The sequence below is a fragment of the Battus philenor genome, unplaced genomic scaffold (genome assembly GCF_028537555.1).
Source record: "Battus philenor isolate CCGP_79_NKW_IND1 unplaced genomic scaffold, ilBatPhil1.0.hap1 SCAF_22, whole genome shotgun sequence".
Classification (NCBI taxonomy): Eukaryota; Metazoa; Arthropoda; class Insecta; order Lepidoptera; family Papilionidae; genus Battus; species Battus philenor.
This window is the reverse complement of record NW_027181685.1, coordinates 2986273-3012199: the sequence shown is the minus strand read 5'-3', so window position 1 is coordinate 3012199 and position 25927 is coordinate 2986273. Positions and strand designations below refer to the sequence as shown.

The window sequence follows — 25927 nt, the reverse complement described above, 5'->3', positions numbered from 1 at the left end:
ATAAAAAAATCGTCTTACAACATAGATATTATTCACGACTTTGATCATAACTGATATACGAGAGGAAGATTACCGTGCATGACATAAACAGCATCTCGGCGATCATCAGGTGTGGACCGTGACGCAACCCGACCTCGAGTCGCGCGCGGGTGACGGAATCGTTATCACTCAGTGATAAACACCTTTGAGATGCGACCAGTTTTTACGACACCCGTGTAATTTATAGCCTATGAATTATTCAAATTGCCCGCAATTAACTTCTTATCGATGTCAAAGTTACGGTTGAGTGCACTGTTCGCTCATTAAGTTCGTCGGGGTTATTTTATTCAATATATCAATAGCTTGTCATTGTCGTTATTAATTATTTCTTTGTAGACAAGTTTAAATAGGTTGACAAAAACACTTTATATGTGTCATAAGGTAAATATCTATTTATCCAATATACCTCAATGTTTGAAGGCGAAGGTCTTTAACCAATGTGTGTTGCCATTGATGAGATAAGAACGTGAGATGTGGCCGCTTATGGTGGGCTTCATAAGAACCCTGCTCCATTCTCTATGCTGGGAGTTTCACTGTGAGATCAAAAGAGAAACAAGTAAACAGGAAAAGAAGCAAAGTCACGAACATAGAAGAGTAGCGTGTTTGAAGTGGCAGTAAACACCACGCGGACGTGGGCAAGCCCTCCACTAGATGGACCAACGACATAAACAAGGTCGTGGGAAGTTCCTGAATGTGGACAGCGGAAGATATTAGACTATTATAATAACATAAAATGCGATACTCTAGCGGATTCAGGGCGTTTTGTGCGACAAGAGTCAAATCCGGAAAGGCCATCTGTGTATTTTATATAAAACTAGCTGATCCCGTAAATGTTGTTTTGCAAAAAAAATTAAAGGGTTGATCGTAGAGGGGGAAAATTTAGGGTTGTATGTATTTTTAATGCCACATTATAAAAAAATAAAAACAAAAAATTTCGTCAAAAATTAAAAAAAAAAAATTTAAGTGTGAACAACCCTTATCACTATGGGGTATGGAAAATAGATAGTAGCCGATTCTTAGACCTACTGAATACGCATAAAAAATTTGGTATAAATCTATCAAGCCGTTTCGGAGGAGTACGGTAACTAACATTGTGACATGGAAATTTTATGTATTAGATGTACGACTTGTATTTCGAAAAAGACCACTTACACTGAAGTCGAAAACTTAACAAATTAAAAACCTGATCCTTCTGAACCATTTCACTATAAAGCGATGTCTGGTGCAAAGAGCACAGCTGGCACCGTATTTATGTCCTATTATCCCAAACATAGATAACTTCCATTCAAACAGCTGGCTCGAACCGCTTTAACTGGTTTTTACCGGAACTTGCCTCTTAGAATTTAGTTTAATAGACGTTAAACTGCCGGTACAATAAATATTACTTTCATTCACGCCGCTGTACTTTAAGCTTTGTGAATGTTTGATGCGGGTAAGCGTCTGCGAGTGGCCTCTTAAAAATTTTATCTTGACTTTGCCGCCGGCTTATTTTCTTATTTGTTAACTTTTAAACCGTCACATATGGGATCTTTACACTCGAGCGTACTTTTATTTCTATTTCACACCTTATTTAATAATTAATAAATAAATTTGTTCCCAAAACTATACTCATATGTTTCACATTTACGAATCTCAATATACTTATTTATCTCGTATGAATTCTCCTGTGAATTTCTCTTATGAAAAAAAATTTTTATGAATCGTATCATGTAATCGAACAACGAAGACGTCTAATGGTATAGGCTTTTAGATTTCTTTACAAAAACCTGGAACTAATAGTTCCGTACGTGTGAAAGTAACCGATAAATACCAGCTGATTGTCGAGTGGCCGGTGGAACCTTAAGGTTCTAAAGCGGAGACTAGACCGTCAATCACGGAGTAGTCTGCCCATAAGATGAACATACGACCTTGTTAAGGTTGTCGGATGCACACTATTTCCAACAGGTTCCTTTGGTTGTATGTGGACACCTTCCGGCTGCCATGATGATGATGGTGATGAATGTAGTTCCATACAGCAGACATTTTTTATAGAGAGTCACAGTTGTCTTGATAGAATTTAAAGATTTCGAGGATTTTAGACATCAAGACGCAAAAGGCGCTTAGCCTAATCCTTATTTTTTCTAGCTAGAGCTTTAACCGGATTTAGAGACCGTCTAGCTTAAAGGCCGCTTGGACGGTTGCACCATGGAGTAACGAGACGCAAGGGTCCCTGGATGGAATCTCTGCCTTGGTTGTAACTCATCCGACAATTAATTCTGTGTAAACTATCTTTGATGTAGTTCCATCGAAACGTGTGGCGAACTGCCATATACCCAAGTAAACATTATTTGATATTTATATCAGCAACATTTAGTTAAGTTAGGGACCGGGTGTCACAACCGGAAGGAAGTAGAAATGACAGATGGTCATGCAACAATGTCGGACATATAAAAAAATAAATATCAATTGCATACAGTAAGATGTTTATATTATTTCACCAAGAGTGACGCTCTCACGTGTTAACAACAAAATTCTTTTTGTAATCACATGTAACTAATCCTAGTGTGCTTGAGATAAAGTGGCGTCAAGTATATTCGCTTCCTTTGGCTCGGCACGTGTACGAAAGATCCATTAGCCGGATTAACATTTAAATTGCCGTTCGTATTGAGTGTCGGTGGGCAATTAGTTGCGCGTGCATAGCATCTGCCCGCCTAAGAGCGATACGGGTCCGCCCTCTTATCAATGCGTAATAACGTAATAAATATTTAAGTGTCTACCGATCGACGATTTGATTAAAACTGATTCCAGCTGTTAATATTAAAAATTTTGCACAGTTAACTTGTCATCAGACTGTTAAAATCAATTATGTTGTTTCTTCGATCTCATCATATCAGCTGACATATGCGCATTACAAGGCATAGGCGTCATTCAAAGACCGACCCGAAGGCTGGTCTCTTACTGCCCGTATCCAATGACTTCTCGTGAACTTAATGTTGTCGATATATATAAATAAAAATGGGTCGCCAAGCGTAAACGCAAATCTCGTAAACTATTCTATCTTTTCGGCCTTTTTTCATATATACACTAAGGCTATATTAGATCATTAAATCGCCCGCTTATCAAAGCATTTATGTAACTGTTTCATAAATATTTACATTAAAAAATATTTTTCATGTAAATATATATGGAACGTGATTTGAAAACAAAATTCGAAGCAAATCTCATTTAAATATTTATTAAGTTATCATCCTTAGACACACACCTCTCCGCGGGGCATCTTCAGGAGTTATGTTACACCGATTAGTGCCAAACACAGAGACTCTGTGCACTGGTGCTCTGGTGCACTCTGTTGCACGACTACCACTACATGTGCGGAAGTGGCTAAATATTGGACCTTTTCTTACTCAAGATGGATTTCCGCAAAATAGGGTTCCTCTATTTTTAATTATTTAACAAGTCTTGCATAAGCAATGTTTTCATTTATCTAAAAAGCTGAATAACGTGCAGAAATCATTTTTATGTCCATAATACGAACGAGAAATTTAGCACACTCAAAGTTGCGTTCCGAGTTGAACTGACTTATGTAAATAAAAAAAACAACAAACGCTGTACCTTCAACTGGAACAAAAAAGGCAATGAATAGCATACGCGACTCGTTTTTTAATCTGTTTGCGAATATAACGGCGCCGAAGGGAATTTTGGACGCCCGGGACGTGGGACGTGGGGCGAATGTTTATGGAGGCTGCGTACGGTACTCGTTCAATCCGCGAGATTAGTATGTAATAGTAAACATATAAAATGGAAAAGGAAGCCTTTGTATAAATGTGTGTTTTTACATACACCTACCAACAAACCTACCTATCGAGCAACTTAAGAATTTAAAAATATATGTTGTATTGCCAATGGGTCAAATAATTATTTGATTTATAATTTATAATCTTTTACGGAGCAAAGACTATAGGCATATTTTAAATGTATAATATCTGCGCTGTCGACATCACTAATATTGACTTTTGTTTACTAATAGCAGTACATGTCTTTGATAGATCTGAATTCCCGCAGTTCAAGCAAATGTCGGTTTCAAAATAAATTTCACTCCAATAAATTATTTAGCTATCATATATTTATAGATAACTATATTTCGTTGTTTTTTAATAATAATTACTCAACTTGTTATTTATAATACAAAACTGTATAATTGACAGTATATATAGGAGGTTACTATAAGATTATCTTTACATGTATGGTTATATGAAAAAAAAATATTAGTACGTTCAAGTTTGCGGCGCATTGTAGCTAATGTAAACAACTGACTCATACCTATAACGATAAAGTACAGGTACCCTATTGTTAGAGACACAAGATATCTAGTCCTAGTTGTGAATGACTGTTTGATCGGAGGTCATGAGTTCGATCCCAGAAAGTTTCATACAATTTTGAAGAATAAAAATCATTAATTACTGTGTTTATAATATCTTTATTGTTTCAGTCACAGCTAAATAAATCTAGATGGTTAGGAAGAAACAGTTAGTCATTCATTTTAGTATAACAAGGTTTTGTGTGTTGTTGCAGAGGGGCGGTGTGTGACTGCCGCACCGCCATGTCGCACCACAGCGACGAGCAAGCGCTGCTCAGCGGGGCGTCCGACTCGTTCTGGGAGCCGGGCAACTACAAGCGCACCACGCGGCGCATCGACGACGGCCACCGCCTGTGCGGCGAGCTGCAGGCGCTCGTGCAGGAGCGCGCCGACATAGAGAAGACATACGCCAAGAGCTTGCGCGGCTGGGGCAAGAAGTGGAACGATCTCATCGAGAAAGGTCAGTCCTCCAACCACTAAAATACTTTCGAAACAAGACGGAATATCGGGCACTCCGTTACGTCAGTAATGGCGATGCTCACGCCTTTTTTCTTGGCTCCCACTTCCCCGCGATTTTCCAAGGCGCGCGGTACAGCGGTTTCGGTAGCAGTATAGTCTTTTGAAAATTTTATTCGGCCTATATTTCATTTCATTTGATTACATTAAATAATAAATAATCGGCAAATGTAGATGTTTAAAAGCTTTGGTTTACAATCCTAGGTATTTCGATACTTGAGGATTTCCTAACTATTTTGGACAAGAGATCATTTCTCCAAAATATTTATGAGAACTCCATAGGTAATTTACTTATTAATCCTCTATGTATTTTTCTCCCTTTGATAAAAAATACCTCGATTTTTAAAAAAAACTTTTCAGTTAGTTAAGCATTATAAGTCATATTTTTTTTAAAATACAACAGGTTTTTAAAAGAACGAAAATGATACTTTCTATAACAGTCAGTGTTGTATAAGTTGACTGCACATTGTGTATTACATTACCTGTCTGCTGCATACAAATGGTCAAAATATCATCAAGAGGAAACTAATATATCCTTGAAATCAAAATCAGAAAAAAGCCTTTTATCAATCAATGCCCGTTATTCAGACCCGGACGATGTATTAAGTACGGCTTCTCGCTATTTCCATCAGGAGACATATCATCCCAATGGGAATACAGTTACATGAAATAATTAACAATATCCAATCGACTGTAGTTATTTCTAATTTATCTATATCCTCTAAATTTGTGATCATATCTATAGAATCTATTTTCTTTTCTGTTACTAAGATCTAAATTAACAGAACCTTATGAAAGCATTCGAAAAATATCTTGTTATATTTTTACTCTTATTGTTTATTGTATAACACTTTACATTCACCCAATTTAAAGCCTTTACACCTATCACCCAAATACCCTATATACATTTGTCCTTTGAACTAGCAGCGTTAAACGATATTATTCGGGCTTAAACAATAACAACGAATTTATTTACTTCCAAAATAAACTTGTATAGACAGGTCGTAGTGAAGCGATCCTATTGAAACCCGGCACCCGTTCCGTGTTTATATCTCAATCGTCTTAACTCGGTACGAAGTTGAACAAAGGACCCCTCGGTCCCCGGTAACAGGATACCCTTTGACATCTCTGTTAGGGCCGGACGTCTGTTGGAGGCTTTGTCTTTTTTGTTCATTAATCGAACCCGGGGCTTTATGCTGCGGGCGGTTGCGAATGGACGGACGCGAGCCGAATAGCGAAAGCCTCTTTATTGATTTCTTTTTATCTATTCTAAATTGTTGAGAGTGCTTTATTTACTTTGTGTTTTGTATGAACTTGTACGTGATTTTACTTTAAAAATCTTTTAAGTAAGTAAAGATACTATTGAAATAATCAAAGTCAAAATATTAGCAAGTTAAATATTTAATTTATTCTCGCTGCCAATCTAGAAGCAGATATTAACCCTTTACACTCGAGGACGTTTCCGCGCGAATCTACCAGCAACTTGAGACGTTTTTAGCGCCTTTCGTGACTTTACTACCGCTAACATAAAATGATTACACACGCAAAGTAACATACAAAACTTTTATATTTTAATACTTAATGTATCTTTACATGTTTACAAGGATAATTTATTTAACATTATTCTTTGTAATTTTGTTTTGTATTTTATGTAACAATTGCCAAAATGCATGCCCGGTTTATCGGGACAAGTATCGCATTAGTACGTTGTTTGATGTATTTTGCTAGGTGTACTTCGTTATCACGATTCATGGTAATGGGGATCAAAAACTTTAACTTTTCTAGACCCTTTGCCAGGGCTGTCAGGTTCGAACTGAGTCCAAAAATGCAGCCCGGTTCGTGGCTGCGTACTAATTTCTGGTAAGAAAGTTTTATCTCCATTTGAAGGGATATCATTTACACTTCATAAGATGACTCTGTGTTTGGCACTAATCGGTGTAACATAACTCCTGAAGATGCCCTGTGGAGGGGTGAAACACGTGTTGAGTGATTTGGTGGTGGCGGTTGTGTGATTTGCATTGTTTGCCGCATACGCATTTATCAGCGGGCTGGCGGGCGGTGCATTTTATTGCACGACTAACACTGCATGTGCGGAAGTGGCTAAATATTGGTCCTTTTCTTGCTTAGGATGGACTTCCGCGATGTAACGCCTGATTCCATTAAATACTTCATAAGATTATACAAAGAGAGCGTAGAAACCCGCGTCGAAGGAACTAAACATAAACAACTATCGCCGCGCATCAAGTTACCGCAGCGTACGAAGTGGTGAGCGACAGTCACCTCTCGAGTTGCGGCTTAAAATCGCGTGGTGAGTGAGGCTTACTTCTCGAATGCAAAGGGTTAATTAACCTCCTCCGCGAATGTGAACGTTAACGAAGTTATCAATGAAGAGCATACATACTTATTACAGAAATACACTATTTAATGAAATCAGGCGTTACCTTGCGGAAGTCCATCCTAAGTAAGAAAAGGACCATGAAGAAGCGTTATGCCCCGTGGAGGAGTGAAACACGTGTTGAGTGATTTGACGGTGGCAGTTGTGTAGTTCGCATTGTTTGCCGCATGCGCATTTGTCAGCGGGCTGGCGGGCGGTGCACTTTGTTGCACGACTACCACTGCGTGTGCGGAAGTGGCTAAATATTGGTCCTTTTCTTACTTAGAAATACACTAGGTCACCCAGTGATAGTCATCACCTTTATCGCCATGTCAGTCGATTGACGCCCACTGCAAGGCACATACCTCCTCCAAAGGTTACCAAGATGGACGACCTTGCGCTGTTCGCATCCACTTTTCGCGACTGACTATATCGTCGATCAGCTCCTAGTGATAGTGAGGACCTCATATTGTAAATAGATATTTTCGGCATTGTAATTGGATCTAGTAACGCGAGACACAAATCAAACATGCTATGTAAATAATATACTCAAAGACAATTTAAATATCACTTCTTCTAAATCAATATTTTTATTGATTAATTTTGTGCCGAACCTGAAATCCCTTGTCAAGATCATTAACGGTCTGTGTTCATTGCATACTATGCCCAGATTTACCACAAGGCAGTAAATAGTAGCAGAGAGTCGCGTGACGCTGTGTGTCGCCCAACATTTTTAAAGTATTGCAGACCAATAGTAAAGGAAGTTATTGAAAGGAACCAAAATTAGTAATCGGATGTAAGACCATAGTAATGTTATTACAGAACTGAATTTAAGGTTAACCATAAACTAGTCCAACCTACCATAAAACTGTAATATTTTGAGAATGAAATAGAGAAATGGAAAGACTATGGGTGAAAGAATGAAAAATGCCATGAAAAGAGTTATTAGAGATATTAATACGTATGAAATGAAAGAAAAAGAAAGAAAGATACCGTGAAAGAAGAAAAATAAAGAATAAATGAAAAATTATACTCGAAAATGTAGTCTGTCCTAATAATATGATAGGGGGAACGAAATGCCTTTAAAAACGGAGATCATATAAAAGTAGAGAATTTCATTATTGGCGATTAAAATGAAATGTAATATAGCATACATGATAAGATAGTTCCCCCTTTACCATACAAACTCGACGTAAAGTGTGTCTGTAAAACCTAGTGCTTACGAGATCGGTAAACATTTAAGCCGCGCGTACTTCGGTTGCATCAACGGCCACGTAACCGTGCAAACATATCGATGAACAAACAACTCTACGCCGGTTCGTAACTAACTGGTATTGTGCGGGTAGGTATTTTAGAGTAGGAAGCGCGTTTGACAGAACGTGGCCTAGTCAAAGATACCTTGCTCTTGGAATAGTCTTAAAGATGTTTAGGTATAATACATATATTTATTTACCACTCAGTTATAAAAATAATTAAGTCGTTGCCCCCTCGCGCCCCCCGCTCGCTCTGCGTTGCCTGTACTGTTTTAATGACTGATATTACTTGAAAAATAATAATTTTTTTATGTACGTCTTCTCTACCCCTCTTGTGGGAATTTTTGTGAAATCTGTAAAAAAAATCCGTACATTTTAATTTAGCTTGTCTCTATTCGTCGTTTCCTTACGGTTTTAGATATATAGTGGATGAGTCAGTACACAAATATAACTTTTTTATACGAGTACATAGATAAAGTTTCGTGGAATATAGATTTATTTTCATTGGCAGATTTCATATGACGTAATGCACACAATATAATGAAAATCTATCAACTACCTATAAAGAAATTAGTTAATTCCTATAGCTAAATCCTAGCTGATATGTTGTTGTTAATATAAATAGTTTAGAGTAGCAGTAAGTTGTGCAGTGGTCGTAGAGGATATGTGGTTAAGGTTATGTCTGTGACTTTAAACTGTAGAAATAAAGTTTTAATTAATAAACCAGTATGACGTCACTAACCATGTATAATAGGGTCCAATTACAGTAATCAATAGAGCCTAACCGGCTTGGTTGGGCACACTTGAGTCGGAATGCTAAACGCGTCTCAGATGCCCAAGTCGAGATTCCCTCTTAGAGGCAATTGCGAATTCGTCACTCTGTAAAGCGATCGAAGTGACTCGAGCTTACTGTTAATCCTTAATAGCCTAGAGTTTCAATTATGATACCAATCTTTTAAATCGAATGTTCACATTACTATTAGTTTTTTTGTAGGTTGGCTGTACGAATTTTACTGTTGTATAATATTATTTCCAACGAAATTAAAAAAAATCTTTTTTTCCCTTCATCTAGACCCTCAAGCAAACACAGTAATATTAAAAAAAATCACTTTCGTAAATCAGGCTATTAAGGGTTAAGAGGTACAAGTCAAACACTCAAACCAGATGACTCTTTAAATACAAACATTCAATATTTATCAATCTGCGATATAAGATGTGTTATAAGATCCACGTTCAATCATTAAGTGCATATGTGTTGTGTATATAATATCATATATAGTTGTTATATGCTATTGAATATTGCGGCGTGTGTAGATCAAGCCCCCAATAGGTGAACCGAGAGAGGAGATGCGCTGGATGGGTCAGCGTTATACCGGTCATTCCCGCGAAGGTCTATGTCTTGCAATGGGCGTCTATCGGCTGATATGGTGATGATATATCAATTCATTGTCTTAAATATGCTATAAGTTATACCACTGCCACATAATGGTATGTAACAAGAATAAAATTTAAAGTGAAATTGAAAGTTCACTGGACAGTAAGCAATCGGCAATTCCGATCACGGGTTCGAATCCGCAACTACTCGTTGCCCCGAAAGCGTGCACTGGCATACCGTATCGATTCGAAAATCGAAAGTATTGCGCGTGACTGCTGATTAAAATGGCGTATTCTTTTGTAATTTTATTGTAATTAAGGAAAACTATTTCAATCGTGACTTTGGAATTTAATAAAACGGTATGGTCGATACGTAAATAAATATGTAGAAAAGCTGTTAATTAATAAAGCGCCGATAGATGGCGCAAGCAGTAAATTGACTCGCGCTATCGTTCGACACGAGTAGCCACGCATAAGGGCAAGGATTATAAGAAACAAAGGCAACACGACAGCGGTGACGATCCCAGGTAGAATCAGTATCCTAGCTTAAATAGTCGATTGGTTCTCGCTTCTCTCCAAAGTCGTACACTCACATGCTTGTCCACTACACATAAACTCGTGTAGAACTGCTACCTTCGTGTAATTGACATTCTGCAAACTGGAATACAAGTACCAGTTTAAATTTTGAATAGTTCACGGACCCTTCTGCACCGTGAACTCAGTTCCGAGAAAGATGTATAAACTCCCAGGGTTAACAGCATTAACATCATTCTAGAATATAAATGACACAACGTAAATAAATCATTTTTGATTTAAGACGATGATATCTTTGAAGCAAGGATTTTCTCAATAATTTTTTTTTTGGAAAAATAATAAATAATGTGCTATTCAGTTTATGATACACAATGCCCTCACTTCCTCTAAAATTTCGTTAACACTTTGGTTAGGTCATCAACGAATTTTCGTCAGTGACTCAATCAGGATACAATGGAATGCTGATTTTGGAGGCAGGTCGTTGAGACTCGTAACCGACCAGTTATAGAACACTTGCGACATACCGCGGCTTTCCTCGAGCGCTGCCCCATTATGTCACCGTACATTGGGACTCCAGTGTTCTCGCCTGCGTGTCTCCATGATGATGTAACTAACGAGAATGTTGTTTAATAATTAATACCGATGGGTCAAGGTTTCCTGAATGTTAAAAATTGAAACTTGGGACATAACATCTTTGTCTTAGCTTGTATTATTATTTTCAATTATTATTAAGTGTTGATGTATCAAGCCGTCTGTGATTATTGACACTATTTAAAGCTGCTTTTTATATGAAATAGAACAATAAGCAGATATTGTCGGATGTTTTTTTTATGCCCTTGATTTTGAGGGCCTTTCGTTCCCCCACCATGTTTTTAGGCAAGGCATTACATTTAGTAAGTTAAAAAGTTTTATATCTATTTACATATATTTCGTCTTTCATACTTCATGATCTTTTATTACCTCTTCTGTCACCCGTTACAAATTCTATTACACTTTTATTTTTATTTTGTGTCTATTTTGTACATAAATCTTTCTTCCTTTATCTCTTATCTTAGTATATCTATCTCTAATATATATTGTTATTTTTAAATTTTATTTTATTATTATTATTTTCATATAAGAACTATTTTTATAGTACTATTATTATTATTTTATTATTAGTTAAATAATTTTTTTTATCAATTGTCGGATGTTATACTCGACAAAGTTTGTTTTTACAAACTTTCAGGAAATATATATAAACTTGGGAGTTTCTAGAGTGAAACCCACTGATCGGCAAGCACAAAGTCGGATGTAAAATAAACAAATAATTGAAAAAAAAAACGAGAATCATGGAAATAATAAACAAGGGGGAGAAAATAGCTGTGATGTTAGATGTACATTAAGAGCGATACAGATAGTTAGAAAATACATGTCAAACAAATGTATGAATGCTAAAGATTAAAGATTTAAAAATAATAAATGTTCAATTGTAAAATAATAAATGTAAAGTTGTAGAACTCTGGTGGAAAAGCGAAGGAATTGAGGGGCGATGTATGTAAGGAAAGTATGGAAAGGAACAAGAGAAATAGTTAAGGAAATTAGACGAATTAATAAAAGACATTGAGTCGGACGAAAGATAAGTATGGAAATTAATTAAATTTATGTTAAAAAATATGATAAAAAATATGAAGCCTGTTTACCCATGATAGTGGTTGAACGAGAGGCCATAAAGACGGGACTTTAAAAAAAAGAAAAAAATTGCAACGTAGGAGGTCCGCAAGTTGAACAGACAACCTTGTTGAGGTCGACGAAAGAGGATTGATGCGGGTCAGTTTAACCGGTCTTCACGGAAGTTCTACGCCTGAAATGATAATTACGACATCCGATTCTGTAATAAATTATTATTATGTAGTTAATGGTAGTATAATTAAAAAGTATTATAATGACGTCGCAAACGCGATTCAACAAGTAACCTCATTTAAAGTTTATTCCTACTTTATCCGAAGGATATAAACCGTTGGATCTTTACCAAAGCCTACCGCCCTAGTTGGAAGCACAACTTACTCTCAACTTTAAGCATTTGTGAAGTTTCTTTCTCGAACAACGAACAGGTTGTTGTAAATGAAACCTCAGAAAATAAAACAATCCGACAAGTTTTTACCATTAAATATTTTCATTGAAAAACCATTGGTACTTAATTCATTGGTAAACGATTCCTGAAGCGTGTTTCGTTCATGCAACAAGTATCATTTAACGACACTGTAAATTATTTCTTAATGACAGTCGGGCCATAACAAACTGTCATTAAAGGGTCTCGTCATTATTCCTGCCCGCCAACACTCCGCAGTCACGCAATGCGACAGACCTGGAACCTTACGCCCACGTTTAGTGTGATTACGCTTTTATATATATTTACAATAAATTCCCTTATTTAGAGATACTGCGCAATACATGTAAATTAAATTTCATTAAACAATAACCTATTAACGAAAACTTACAGTATTTAATGGAATCAGGCGTTACCTTCCGGAAGTCCTTCCTAAGTAAGAACCGATTAGTGCCAAACACAGAGTCAGTCGGTGTTTGGCACTAATCGGTGTAACATAACTCCTGAAGATGCCCCGTGGAGGAGCGAAACACGTGTTGAGTTATTTGTCGGTGGTAGTTGTGTAATTCTCATTGTTTGCCGCATACGCATTCAGCAGCGGGCGGTGCACTTTGTTGTTGAAGTGGCTAAATATTGGTCATTTTCTTACTTAGAAAACTTACAGCATTAAGGAATTTTTGAAGTGATATAACGAATTGAGATTGTCTTAATTAATGAACAAAGGACGTTTACAAAACTGATCACAAAAAATCCGACTAAGTTTATTATAGGTTCCTCTCAGACCATAGATCCTTCATAGCTTTTTAAAATCAAAACAAGGTATTGTAAAAGCTCATTTTGATTCTATTTTGTGTTCATATTGGGCAAGCTCAGCGTAGGACGCCCTTGTTAAGTTCGGAAAAACGTATATATATTTACACAATACAATATAATTAAGATAAAGGGCGCTTTACTACTGGGAACTGTCCTAGTGGAAATTTTTTAAGAGAGATATACGCCCAGCTACAGACTTCCTATTGCTGAAATGACGACGAAATGCTAGAAAAGCCCAATATGATCATCATCATATTGGCCTCTTCTAGCATTCACGTCACGTTAAAAAATATATCATCACTGTCAATCAACAAAGGTGTTCTAATTACGAAATCTGAGTGATTTTTTTGTAATGTAAAAAATGTAATGTTTACTTAATTCGACACACAAAACATACATTCAGACTTCGATCCTTGTTATGTTGTACAAACTTTTTTATTAAATGTTAGAGCCGGTACCATACTAGTACTGATTATTATTCCAGAGACTTCGCTGAGTATTTAATTAAGACTTATTCACAGTGAAGCATTGCTAATATTCATTATAAAACAATCGACTTTGTTCGGTCTACTTCACCACGCTATATCCAATAATGTTGATTTCTTAATTATAGTCGTGTTTACGGCTTCAGGTCAAACAATTTCGTTTCAGTGAAATACAACATAATCAATCAACGGTTTTTCGAAGTGGACACAAGCCTGACAGCTCTCTGACTCTCTGACAGACACGACATTAATTTTGAAATATCTGCTAAACCTGTATTTTCATAATTTTCCTTTACGATTCATGTTTCCACTTACAGATTATGCAACACTATGATTACGTCATACTTATGTCAATTTAACTCGCCAACACGAAAATTACTGGAATTATGGGTGAATTTACTGTTACGGCGAATGCTAAATTTGGTACAGCTTTAGTTTTTTAAGCAATGTTGTATAATGTATTACTTTAATTGCAGTAAGTCTTTTCAACTTATTTAATTTCGTAAGTGTTATATAATTCATATTTCTTTTACTTGTGTCCAAATGTGAATAATGTTGATAGATATATATTCATTTGTTATTACCTTTGTAAAACAGATGGTACATTCGTTAGATCAGTATAACATTATGAATACACACACCGGCACAATCAGGGGAACACAAAAAAAACTATTTCTGACATATTTTTTTTCGACTCTCTTTCTCGAAAAATAATAATTAATTAAGCTGTAAAATATTAATTTTTATAAAGTTATGCTATAATTATAAAAAAAACATGACTGTGTCATCGGTCCACGTGGATATAAAATATGTTCCATTAGCGTTACAAAGTCTTCTCTATACGCTATAGTTGAAACACGTAAAACGTCATTAAACTTTTGAAGAATATAAAAGAATATTGAATTTAAATATTTCTTTAATATACAGTCAGTGTAGCCATGAAATAAATATTCATGAAATATTTTAATTCACTTTAAAAGTAATTTTATGTAAGTGATCCGATGAAGTCTGATGGTTTGGGACCAAGTTAAATTTAACTACTCTTAAAACAACTACGAAGTCTCCATTCAACACTAATTGGAAGCCGCGCGCCGGAGACCGCCTCTTAATGAAATCTACAAAGTTAAACTGTTGTAAATTAAAGCCTTAAAGCTCACGAATTAGGATTATTGTTGTTTGTGGCTGCACAGTAATTAAGTTATAGTTTGCGCTTCGCCTTTCGGACGGGTTGGGACGTGCTGTCGTCAGTTATGTCTCTCTGCTCGTATATCAATCTTACACTTTGTTGTATTAATATTAATACGTAATAAATACTTACATATCTGCTATAATGCAAACCAACTTTAAATTATAAAATTACAAACAAATTATGTTACATTTTTGGAACAGGAAATGGAGCAAACAGTCAAACAAGGTAAACCGAACGCAGAGATAAATCGTCAATTCAAACTCGTTCGGCTTACTACAAAATATCTTCGTCCAATATCCCTTAGCAACTTAATACGAAGGTTTAGAAACGTGGTCTATCATCTAAGTCACAAGCTCACAGCCGTTACACGAGCCAAGCACAGTGCTATGCTCAGGATTCCTCTAGGAGTAAGAAAAGGACCAATATTTAGCCACTTCCGCACATGCAGTAATAGTCGTGCAACTAAGTGCACCGCCCGCCAGCCCGTTGATAAATGCGTATGCGACAAACAATGCGAATCACACAACCACTACCGCCAAATTACTCAACACGTGTTTCACCCCTCCACGGGGCATCTTCAGGAGTTATGTTACACCGATTAGTGCCAAACACAGAGTGTCTCTACGGAAGTGGCTAAATATTGGTCCTTTTCTTACTTAGAATGGACTTCCGTAAGGTAATGTCTGATTCCATTAAATATTCCTCAAGGAGATCGTAACAGGAATTCGTAAAGTAACTGAAATATCCCAGCTAATTGGAAGGTTACATAGCGCACAGAACAGATGGTCGCTGACGCTGATGTATTTAGGTTCTGGAGTAGATACCACGAACCGGCAAGCGGAGTGTAGTACGTCCACCTAACAAGTGGACAGACGACTTTATCGTCTGAAAAAAGGTCGTCGCAAAACGTAGCATGCAGGCTCCTTCCGACCGTTTTTCTTGTCGCTTAACGAGCTATAGAGAGAGGTCCATACTTGAGTTTTTCTCTACGAGTATACAAATCCTCATTATGAAACACGCATCGCTCTCGTAGTCGGTGTACGTCGGGGTCAAGCATCGTCCGTCGTTCCGTAATAGCCGGCTTTAATTATCCCCGTCCGCGGCGAGTGGAGGTGCGCCGGCAATTTTCAGGAGTACATTAATTTGGAACATATTTGGGGCATAAGGGTTGGCCCTTATCGTGGAGGCATATATTTTACTACACACGTCTTCTTATATTTGTTAGCAATTATTAGAATTATGATTTTTAACCACTGGCAAGTGATTGTTAATAAAAATGTTAGATACGTACGGTAGTAGAGATACCTTTCAACGAATGTTGTTATGGAATTGTGTGCATAGTGAGTTTGATCTAGTAACTGAAGATGTAAATACTTAGTTTCTGAGACAATAGATTTTGTATAATTATACATTCTATAACAGCCTTATGTAGCTGTACTTCTACAACAGGCATAAATACAATAAAGTTTCACCTGACATTGTATAGAAATATATTTGCCAAATGTGCGCGTACAACGGCCCCGGCCATAATACAAAAAATGTTAACAAATTAATAAAAAAAAGCCTCAAAATCGTTGTAAACCTAGACACAAGTCATGTAAATATCCTCACGATAATGCGGGTATTCCAACATTGGTTCAGCATCTTATTCTAGCTTCATTTTATAATAATTACGCGTATTGCGCACAATACACACAAGAGCAATAAATTAAGAAAAAAAGTAAAATAAAAAAACTCGAACTAAAGTACGCTAATACAACTACAAAACTAATTAAAGTACAAGCGAATCATAAATACACACGATATTAAAAAAGGAGGAATCAAAGTAAACATTGTAAAAGATTTTTTTTAATTTTTACTTTGATCCAAATTAATTTATGTTATCAGACTTCACGTAGACTTCTAGTTTGGTAAAATGCTTGGGATATAGGTATATACATACTAAGTAAATACATACTATATACTATAGTATATACATACTAGGGACCCTATTAAACCTTATAAGTTTAAAAATTCCATGACTTGAATAATGCCTAATCTCCTTTCTAGGCTAGAATTGTGAGACAATGCTCTTATCTGAAGCCATCTTAGATCAGCCTGCATGGACTAACCTACCTTGAGACACACACTGGTGTGCGTGTGTATGTATGTGCCCGTGAATGTGTTGACGATGAAATCAGATAGCCATCGATACAAATCCACAAACATAATTGTCTCCGACCCCTTTTTATTTCTCAAGTAAAATTTAAAAAATTAATCAATGTGAATAGGATATTTTATTACGTTTTATAGTTCATTGTAGCATATATACAAAGCAGTCGTTTTATAATAATAATAATATAATCCTTTATACAGAAAAAGTTTACATATACAATTTTACAACAATAAATTTACTATAATGAAATACATCGTCAACCTTCTTCTGTTTGCCTGTTGTTGGCAAAAGCCTTCTCCATTTCCTTCCATTCCATTCTGTTTCGTGCCAGTCTTGACCATAAACTTCTGTTATTTTTATCTCTTCCTCCCATCGTATAAATTGCCAGCCTCTGTTTCTCTTCCCATTCCTGGGGTACGAAGTCATGATTGTTCTGCTCCATTTTTTTTATGCCTCTGGAGATATGCTCAGTTGTTTTATACGCAAGTACAAATACAGTTTATCATATTAGACAAATTTTGTTTGACAATGAAGATGTAATAATTTTCTCACAAAGTGTTTCTCCTCTGTTTGTAAGCTGTAGCAATGTTGATTAACATAGAGCTCGCGCCTTTCAGAAATCGAATCTACGATCTAAGTAAACCACTATACTTAACTTTTGGACTGACACTGCCTGTTTTTAGATGTAATAGATAGTATCTGCGATTAAATGAAGCCTGAGTATAGACAGAGATTTTGTTGTTTTCTTATCTACGCCCTTATTGTTCGACGAATCTGTCCAGACAACCTTAAATCAAGTGTACTTAGTATTGAAAGGACATCTAATAAAGATAATAGATTTAGGAGATTTTGTAAGAGTTGATTGATTCTTTACTAAAATCATTCATCATATCGACAGCGGTGGTATCGTCAGACAGATTGATTATTCAATAATAAATTGTTATAGTTTAGAATTGTTAGGACAAAACATTGATAGTAATTATTATATGAGCTATAGGAGAAAAATAAAGAAAGCCAATATCTTCACCAGGTCCGGAATATGGCACAATGGAGGCGGCGTGGAAGGGCGGCATGGTGGAGGCAGAGCGCCTCTCAGATCTGCACCTCAGCGTGCGCGACCGCCTCGTCAATGACGTCATTGCACAGATCAAAAACTGGCAGAAGGACACCTATCACAAGGTAAGACTAAATCATATATAATTTTCATCCTCGATGCTGAGGTCGTTACCTCAATCATGCATTAATCTGATAAGATTTATGCATGATTGAGGTATATATATATATTGAGGCGTATGAAGGAGATATCCTTTGGTGCTCTTTCGTCTTTTCGTTATACTGCTTCAGAGATATTCATGTCGTGAGTGGTGCGAATTTGGTTAAACTAGCGCATAAGACTACTCTCCCGTCGTCTATTACCGACTGCCGGTGATAATGAATTTTCGCAGATAGACGCCATGTTTTTGGTCAAAATATCCGAAGAACTCCAAGATGCTCCGGCATATGTTTGAAAGCCTCGGTTTCTTATTCGTCTTGAGTTATTCTAGTATGAATTTGTCACTCATATATAATTATTATTCGTGTAAATTTCAAACTATATGCAGAACCTTAACAAAAGGGAGTATGAGACTATTACATACCTCGTAGGTATAATGCTGATTATAGTGCTACCGACACCGCTGTACCGCGCCTAAGGTACACGCGTGACGAGACGGGTGAAGTATCGGCTTCTCTGTTCCGTCAAAGCGCCGTCCATGCTCGCATGTTCTTTTTCTTCGGTGCTCTTTCCGAAAGCATGGTACTGCGGTTAGCAATGTAGTGCATACAATAATTTTTTTAAGGCGTATAACAACATTTAAAAACGTAAATAAAAGGTATATTGTTAAGTAACATTTCAGAGAAAAACTTATCCATTTATTTATGTTAAAATATTAATAGTGCACCTAATACTCCTTGCTTAGTTACATAAAAAGTATTTAATGCCGTCATATTGTTACACTTCATTTATTACATATATTTATTTTTATTTATTACATATTCAAGCGAGCCAAATGATCAACAATACATCAGGCAATAAATCAAGACATGTGCTCGTGGCACTGCGTCTGCTATTTGATATCTGGATTTGTCACAGAGTAAACAAACGCGGTCAGATTCGCGGCCGACATGAATAAACGAGATAACATTAAATTACACTGTCACAGAAATTGATATTGCTTTCAAAGGTTATTTATAAAAAAAATTACCATGCCAGATTTCATTTTCGACCAGTATTTATTTTATCAACCTTTTATGTCTAAAACCCCTAACTTAATCTTTTTATAATTCTTACGCCTCCCGTTGTAATATATTTTTTATATTAAAGCGAAAGTGTTAAACACGTGTCGAGATCACTTTCAAGTTGCCACCGTGAGGGGCATAGGCCACATGTTGGGAAACACAGTCTTCAAAAAAATATCTCTGCGTAACATACAGGATGTGCAATAAATCAACATTAAGCCGAATTTGTGAGACAAGATATAGTAGCTAATCCGGGAAAATTAATTAAAATAATTTATGTGGATATATGACTAAAAGTAAGCAAATCAGAAAGGACACTTTCTTTTAGTATGACTAAGAATGTTTACTAATTTTTTTCACTTTCAAGAGACTGACTAACAGTTCTTTTAACGACGGATAAAAAGTCATAATGGAATTAGTCATAAAAACTACTATTTTTTGTCAAACTATAAACTCAAAGTTATTACTTTTACACGACACCTGAATATATAAGTTGAAGTCTAAATGTTCTATACAACCAAATGTTTTGTAATAAAAACTATTCGCTCATTGTTTGATTGTTAGTGAAACGGGTATATATCTTAGTACCTTAACTTTATTAGTTACGTTATTCAACAGGAACTTAGCGCATACTTCCTGAGGGTAGCTTTATTATGTACATACCGACATAAAGTGAGAAGTTTTCATTTAATATTTGTGTAAACTAAATGATTGAACTCACGAAATAAAGTTTTAATCCTTCGGATTTAACCATTAAATTAGCACCAAAACAGATAAGACTTTGAGGTAAATGACTGCATTAAACGCAGCAATCTTCTATATCGTACTTGTTACTCTGGAACTCCGCCAAACGCTGCTGACATAGTTGTCATCTCTGGTGTTCGACTGAGTCAAACTGTCGCTCATGTCTAATACGTGTATGTATATTTAGTTCATCCGATAAACATGTTATTCTGTAAGGATTGCAAATATTTAACGTGTTACACTTTTAACTCTGAACAATTAGTGTTAGCGCCTTCTATTCTTTCCTTATGTTATGTAGTAATATCAAAATTCAATTCATTATAAGTAGTAATTGTATCTCCAGTTCGGAATACCGAGTTAAACTGTCAAAAATCTCAAGTCTCCCTTTTAAAAAGTAATTTAACAATGTTAACAATACTGTCTACATTGGTAAAACGCACTATTTCGTAATGATGGAATGTACACTCAATTTACTATGTTCTCTTTAAAGACGTATGCAGGGAGAGAGGGATAAACAGATTAGGATCGTAACACACCATGTCGTTTCAATGCGGGTAGAAAGATATATTTCTGATTAAAAATACAATTCATATATTAGCGATATTGATATATTCTCGGGGTTTCTTGTGTCTTTTAAGAAAATTTCATTCGAAATTAATGGAAATACACAATACAATTTAAACCTCATTAGAACATGATTGCTTGCTGTGACTCGTTATTATTATTGTCTGTTCTGCAGAATGCGCTGGATTATTGATCCCTGTTTAGTAATATTTTTGTTATGTTTTATTATGACTTCATTTTGATTTATTAAATGTTCTTAATGAGATAGTTTTAAGGTAACAAATGTAACTAATTTTATTTTTTTAAGTTTGTAATTTCTTACTGTTTTTTGTTTCTGTTTATCTCCAATAAAGTAAAATAAAATAAAATGCCCGATTTTTGATCTTAGGGCATGTAGATTGTTCCATTTTTCTTGTGGACCATCTGTTTCCGTGTAGTTAGGTACATTGTCCGTAAAGCCGAGAGGGTACTTGCGCTCAATATACCTTCGAACAGAGCTGAATAATTTGATTTTATTATTAATTAAAGTAAAATTTTAACACCCATGTAGAAGTTACATATGTTAATAATAGCATTCATTGATACATAATATATGGATAAGTAAATTAACATTATAGATATATGAAAACAAACCTTATTTACACAACTTGTTAAGAATCAATTACTTATCTTATTATTTCATCCGTCTATGTACACCGTGAAATTGAAATTAACCTCGAGGAGAATGTACAATGCGATTGCATAATAATCTATTTAATAAAATTGAAACACCATTAAAAGCAATTTCCAATATTCAAAAGCCTAAACTAAGTTATAGGGAAACAATGAAATAAGTCAATGTTTTTTTTTTAAATCAAATTCAAATACGAAAACAAAGGTTGCGTAAGTGATCAAGTTTTTCGGGAAATCTTGCACAACTCAACGGCGAAAGTAGTCTTATCCGAAAACCACGCAAATGTACTTTCCCTTTCCCTGACCGTTGATCTGTCTGTCTGTTCGACAGTAAATTTACATCGCTTAACATAAAATGTAAGTAACGTACAATAGAAACAATTCTAGCATTTCTCCTAAACACTCTCGCTGCATAAAGATATCGATGAATATAAAACTTTAAACAAAATGTCTTTCTACATTCATTTAAATCCGTAATCTATTGTAATGAGCCGAATTATACACAACGTTGCAATAAAAACGGTGTGTTTGTTGTAGGTTGCGTAAACTGCCTCGTTAGCATGCAACGCAGTGTAATACTACGTTGTGTTAACATTATTGCAATGTGAAATATTCAGTTTGGTTAATTAAATATTATTGCCATATATTAGCTTTTTTATTTTATTTATTGTTTTGTTTACATAGTAAATAAAGTTTGACTTTTGCAACAGTTTATTATCTGTTTAATTATAATAACATATTTGTTTTTTTAATGGTTTTTTTTAGTTCGACCCGTACGGAATTTGTTTATTTGGGTTAAAATTAGAAATTGAAATTTAAGCACCTTCCCGTTGTCAGATTGATCTGGAATTTGGTACACACATTTAATTTAGATGACAATACAATATAATAAAATCAATAACATTATAAATCTAAGATGGCCGCCGATGCAAAATGGTGGATTACATATTTTTCCTTAACCCCCTCAATATGGATATTAAATAAAAGGGCTACACTAGTTAAACACGATGGTTATGTCAAAATTTAAAATTCAAGATGGACGCCGTTCCAATATGGCGGACTAGGTACATATTTTTCCACAACCACCACAATATGGATTTCAAAAAACCGTTTAACTTAAAAGTTTTTTAAATGTATTTTTATAATTTACGTAATGTGTTATTTCACTATACCAGATGTTTCTGCAACTTTTTCATAGCGTTTGTCTCGATAGACGACGAGGTCTGGTATTTTCTTTCTTACTTCTGTTTCTCTTTGTTTCTTTTTCGATTGAGTCCGTAGCCTTCCATGTCTTTCTTTACGACACTCAACCTTTGTGGTTTCACTTTACTATTGTATTGTATAATTGACATATAAAGGCTATGTTGTGCGGACCTCAGTGGTCTTATTTTGATATATCCACATCGTCGTAAATATATCAAGCTTAATTTTGAATTAATTATACGCTTGTATATTTCTGGTCGGGTCACGACAACAGTAACAGCGATTAAGCATGCTCGGCGGCTCCGTCGTGCATGTAAGCAGTGAACACAGTTCATGAATAATTCGTCGCGCGTGCGTCTTGTGCGCCTGCGCATCGCTCGCCGGAAACTTCCTGCGATGGGAATCCGCAAATAGAGTTGTCCACTATTCATTTGCATTTGATTGTATGCTGATTGAATTATTTCATTTCTGTTTTCATACAGACCTATTACGTAAACACTTTGATATGTCTAACAACTGCGTATTACGATATTGTAATAATAAAAATTCTCTATTCCCATAAAATCTGAATTACGATAAAACTTACAAAACCCTACACTAAGACAACCTTTCTCGTACAAGATATAAGATTAGTATATGCAGTATTGGACAATACTCAAGAAGATTAGGTGACGCCAAAGATTTAGTGCAGACAAGTACTAATCATACTACTCGTATTCAGTATACTTTACTTATAAAAGATAATTATTCTGATTAGTCTACTGAAAGATTTATGGAGATGTCATCATATGAGTGTTAATAACAGATATAATATATACACCAGTCTCGGGTATTTCACAGTGTACTCGATGCGTAGTACACTAGTGAAACTGAAAGATTTTAGATCTGGCCAGTTTAAAAATTATTTCAATATTAAAAACTCTTTACTGGCATTAATTTTCGCAACTTACTTTTTAACATCTTTATAGATTTAACGCATACATCTTCTTTATCTGAATTATTAAGAGAAACAAAGAGAAGTAAGACTACTGCTTATTCCAAAGGTTTTACACTTTGAAAAACTACACAAAGAAGTTTCTAGAGGATGGGCAGCAGCGTCTTATGCATACCATATTAACACTGCAATCGCCAGCGTGACTATTATGGTATATCACCCATAGATATCTTCGGAAGAGGCATATGCTTTCCCATGGGCGTCTATGGGCAGAAACAATGTCGGTAATATATTGCCAATAGAACTATTTTAATAAATGTTAAATCATTTATCGTCTACAATCATATTTTGAAACTTAGTTCAATTTTTAGTTTTGTAAAAAAATTTTTTGTTACATCTCATATCATTTAGAATAAGACGAGCTCTATCTATATCTTCATTTTAACACATTATTGTGCTCCTTATATGATTAAAGATCTTGTTCAGAAATGCTTTATTTGTTTTATGAGTTGCAAAATCCGAGACAAACATTCTTCCATGACATAGTCATTTAACTGGAACTCTATTTTCTAACTGTATCATCAAATAATCGAGATTTCCTACTAAAATAACTTCAGGTGAAGACTACCGCGTCATTGTGATATTAATAAAAAGTGTCGAACTGTCGCAGAGCGATTGATAAAGCACCTAATGGTTTTTCACAATGATTTCGTTTAGCGCGGACAGTGATCGATGTACGGCACCGCAATGTTTTTGTTGCCGCTGCTCAGGTGATTACACGTAATGGATCAAGTGATCGTCACAAATTGAAGTTTATTTTTATCATCGAGTTAACAGACAGCCGTTACTCCATCCTTAACGTTTTCCTGGAAATTTCCGCTAATGTTGTCAATCGAGATGTAATTCAATGACCAATCAATGACAGGCTTTCTTAGAAATATCACATGTAATTCCTAGGCAAGTGTGTGTTTACTCCTGTAGCCAGACTCAAATTGTAAAATCACGTGACTTGAAAACATTTAAGTAGTTACTACGCATTAGCAGGATGCAGTATTAATCTAGTACTTGAACAACTCAATCTTTAAGGTTCTACCATCTATTTAAACGAATACTAGAGTAATTTGGACATTTAGCCAGAAGCACGTGGACAACCTGGACAAACCATGGTCACCGGAAAAGTCGAGGGCGAAAGATCACGTGTACACAGTTCAATACAATAGTCCGATAAGGTCCAAAATTGAAAATAATGCCGGAATAGTTTAATTTGATAAGAATTAACATTACGTGGAGCTTTCCTCATTTTCCATCATCACCATCATCATATCAGCCGATAGACGCCGAATGAAAGGCAATAGGCTTTCCTACAAATACCCTGCGCTGATCTACATCCAAAGACTTACCGCGACCTTGAATATGTCGTCGATTCATTTAGTATTTTTAACGGTTATAGCCATTGTAACTGAATACAATGTCTGCAAGTAGGAAATTTACATCGAGTAGTGTATGGATGTGGACTGTAGTTTTATAAATACCGATTGTTCTGTAACAATGAGTCATTGAATCCAACACCGGCTATATAACCAATCTCGCTATTAGTACGGGCATCCCTCGAAGAACACGACACTTGAACAACACGGATACTTTACACGACTTTTGAGTAATTAATTTGAAAAAAGAATACGTATAGAAATGGAACACTTATGTTATTTTACATGCAAGTTTTTATTAGGGCAATAATTCTGATGTAAGTATAAAATATCTTTGAGATGTAAACAACACAAAAATTTATTACACATAAGCAAAATAAGCATGTTTATTTTTAAGTTTATGAGTAATAGGCAAATTAATGAGTTTATTGCATAAAATATTAGTATGAAAACGAGTATATTAGTTCTTGGCTGGAAATGCATGTATATGTTATAGGACTAAATTGAATGTTTATATGAAAACGCACTTGTGATTTGTTGGCCTTAATAACAAACGTTTCGTATGTATACTTAGCCTTAAATAATTGGTTGTGTGAAAATACATATATTCTCTTCATAGCCTAAAAATGAAATTTGAAAATATGTATGCTGTCAAAACTTAAATGGCTTTTAGTAAACTCAAGTATTTGTTCAAAGCATTAAAGGGGGGTAAGACTTGATAGATAAGAAAGTAATTTGAAAATATGAAAGTCTTGAGTAGATTAGTCACCATCATCATCATTTTACGACGTAGGACGTGCATTAATGAATCTAAAAATTTGTTGGGAGTGATCTGCTTCCAGCGATGACCTCGTATATCTACCCCAGCCTTCATATATCCTGCGCGCTATGTAGCGTATTCACTGCCACTTCAAATTGACATTACGCAGTTACTCTAAGAATGTTGTCA

General features: G+C 35.5%; 1 protein-coding gene across 2 annotated transcripts in view; it reads left to right on the top strand.

Moving 5' to 3' along the window:
* Positions 1-25927, top strand: part of Synd (protein kinase C and casein kinase substrate in neurons protein Synd) — a 161777-nt gene that overhangs the window by 76188 nt on the left and 59662 nt on the right. For both annotated transcript variants that reach the window (XM_068766939.1, XM_068766938.1), the window contains exons 3-4: positions 4591-4835; positions 18188-18336. In XM_068766939.1, the coding sequence (XP_068623040.1) occupies positions 4619-4835; positions 18188-18336 (366 nt within the window). In that variant the 5' untranslated portion in view covers positions 4591-4618. The remainder of the gene's footprint in view (positions 1-4590; positions 4836-18187; positions 18337-25927) is intronic.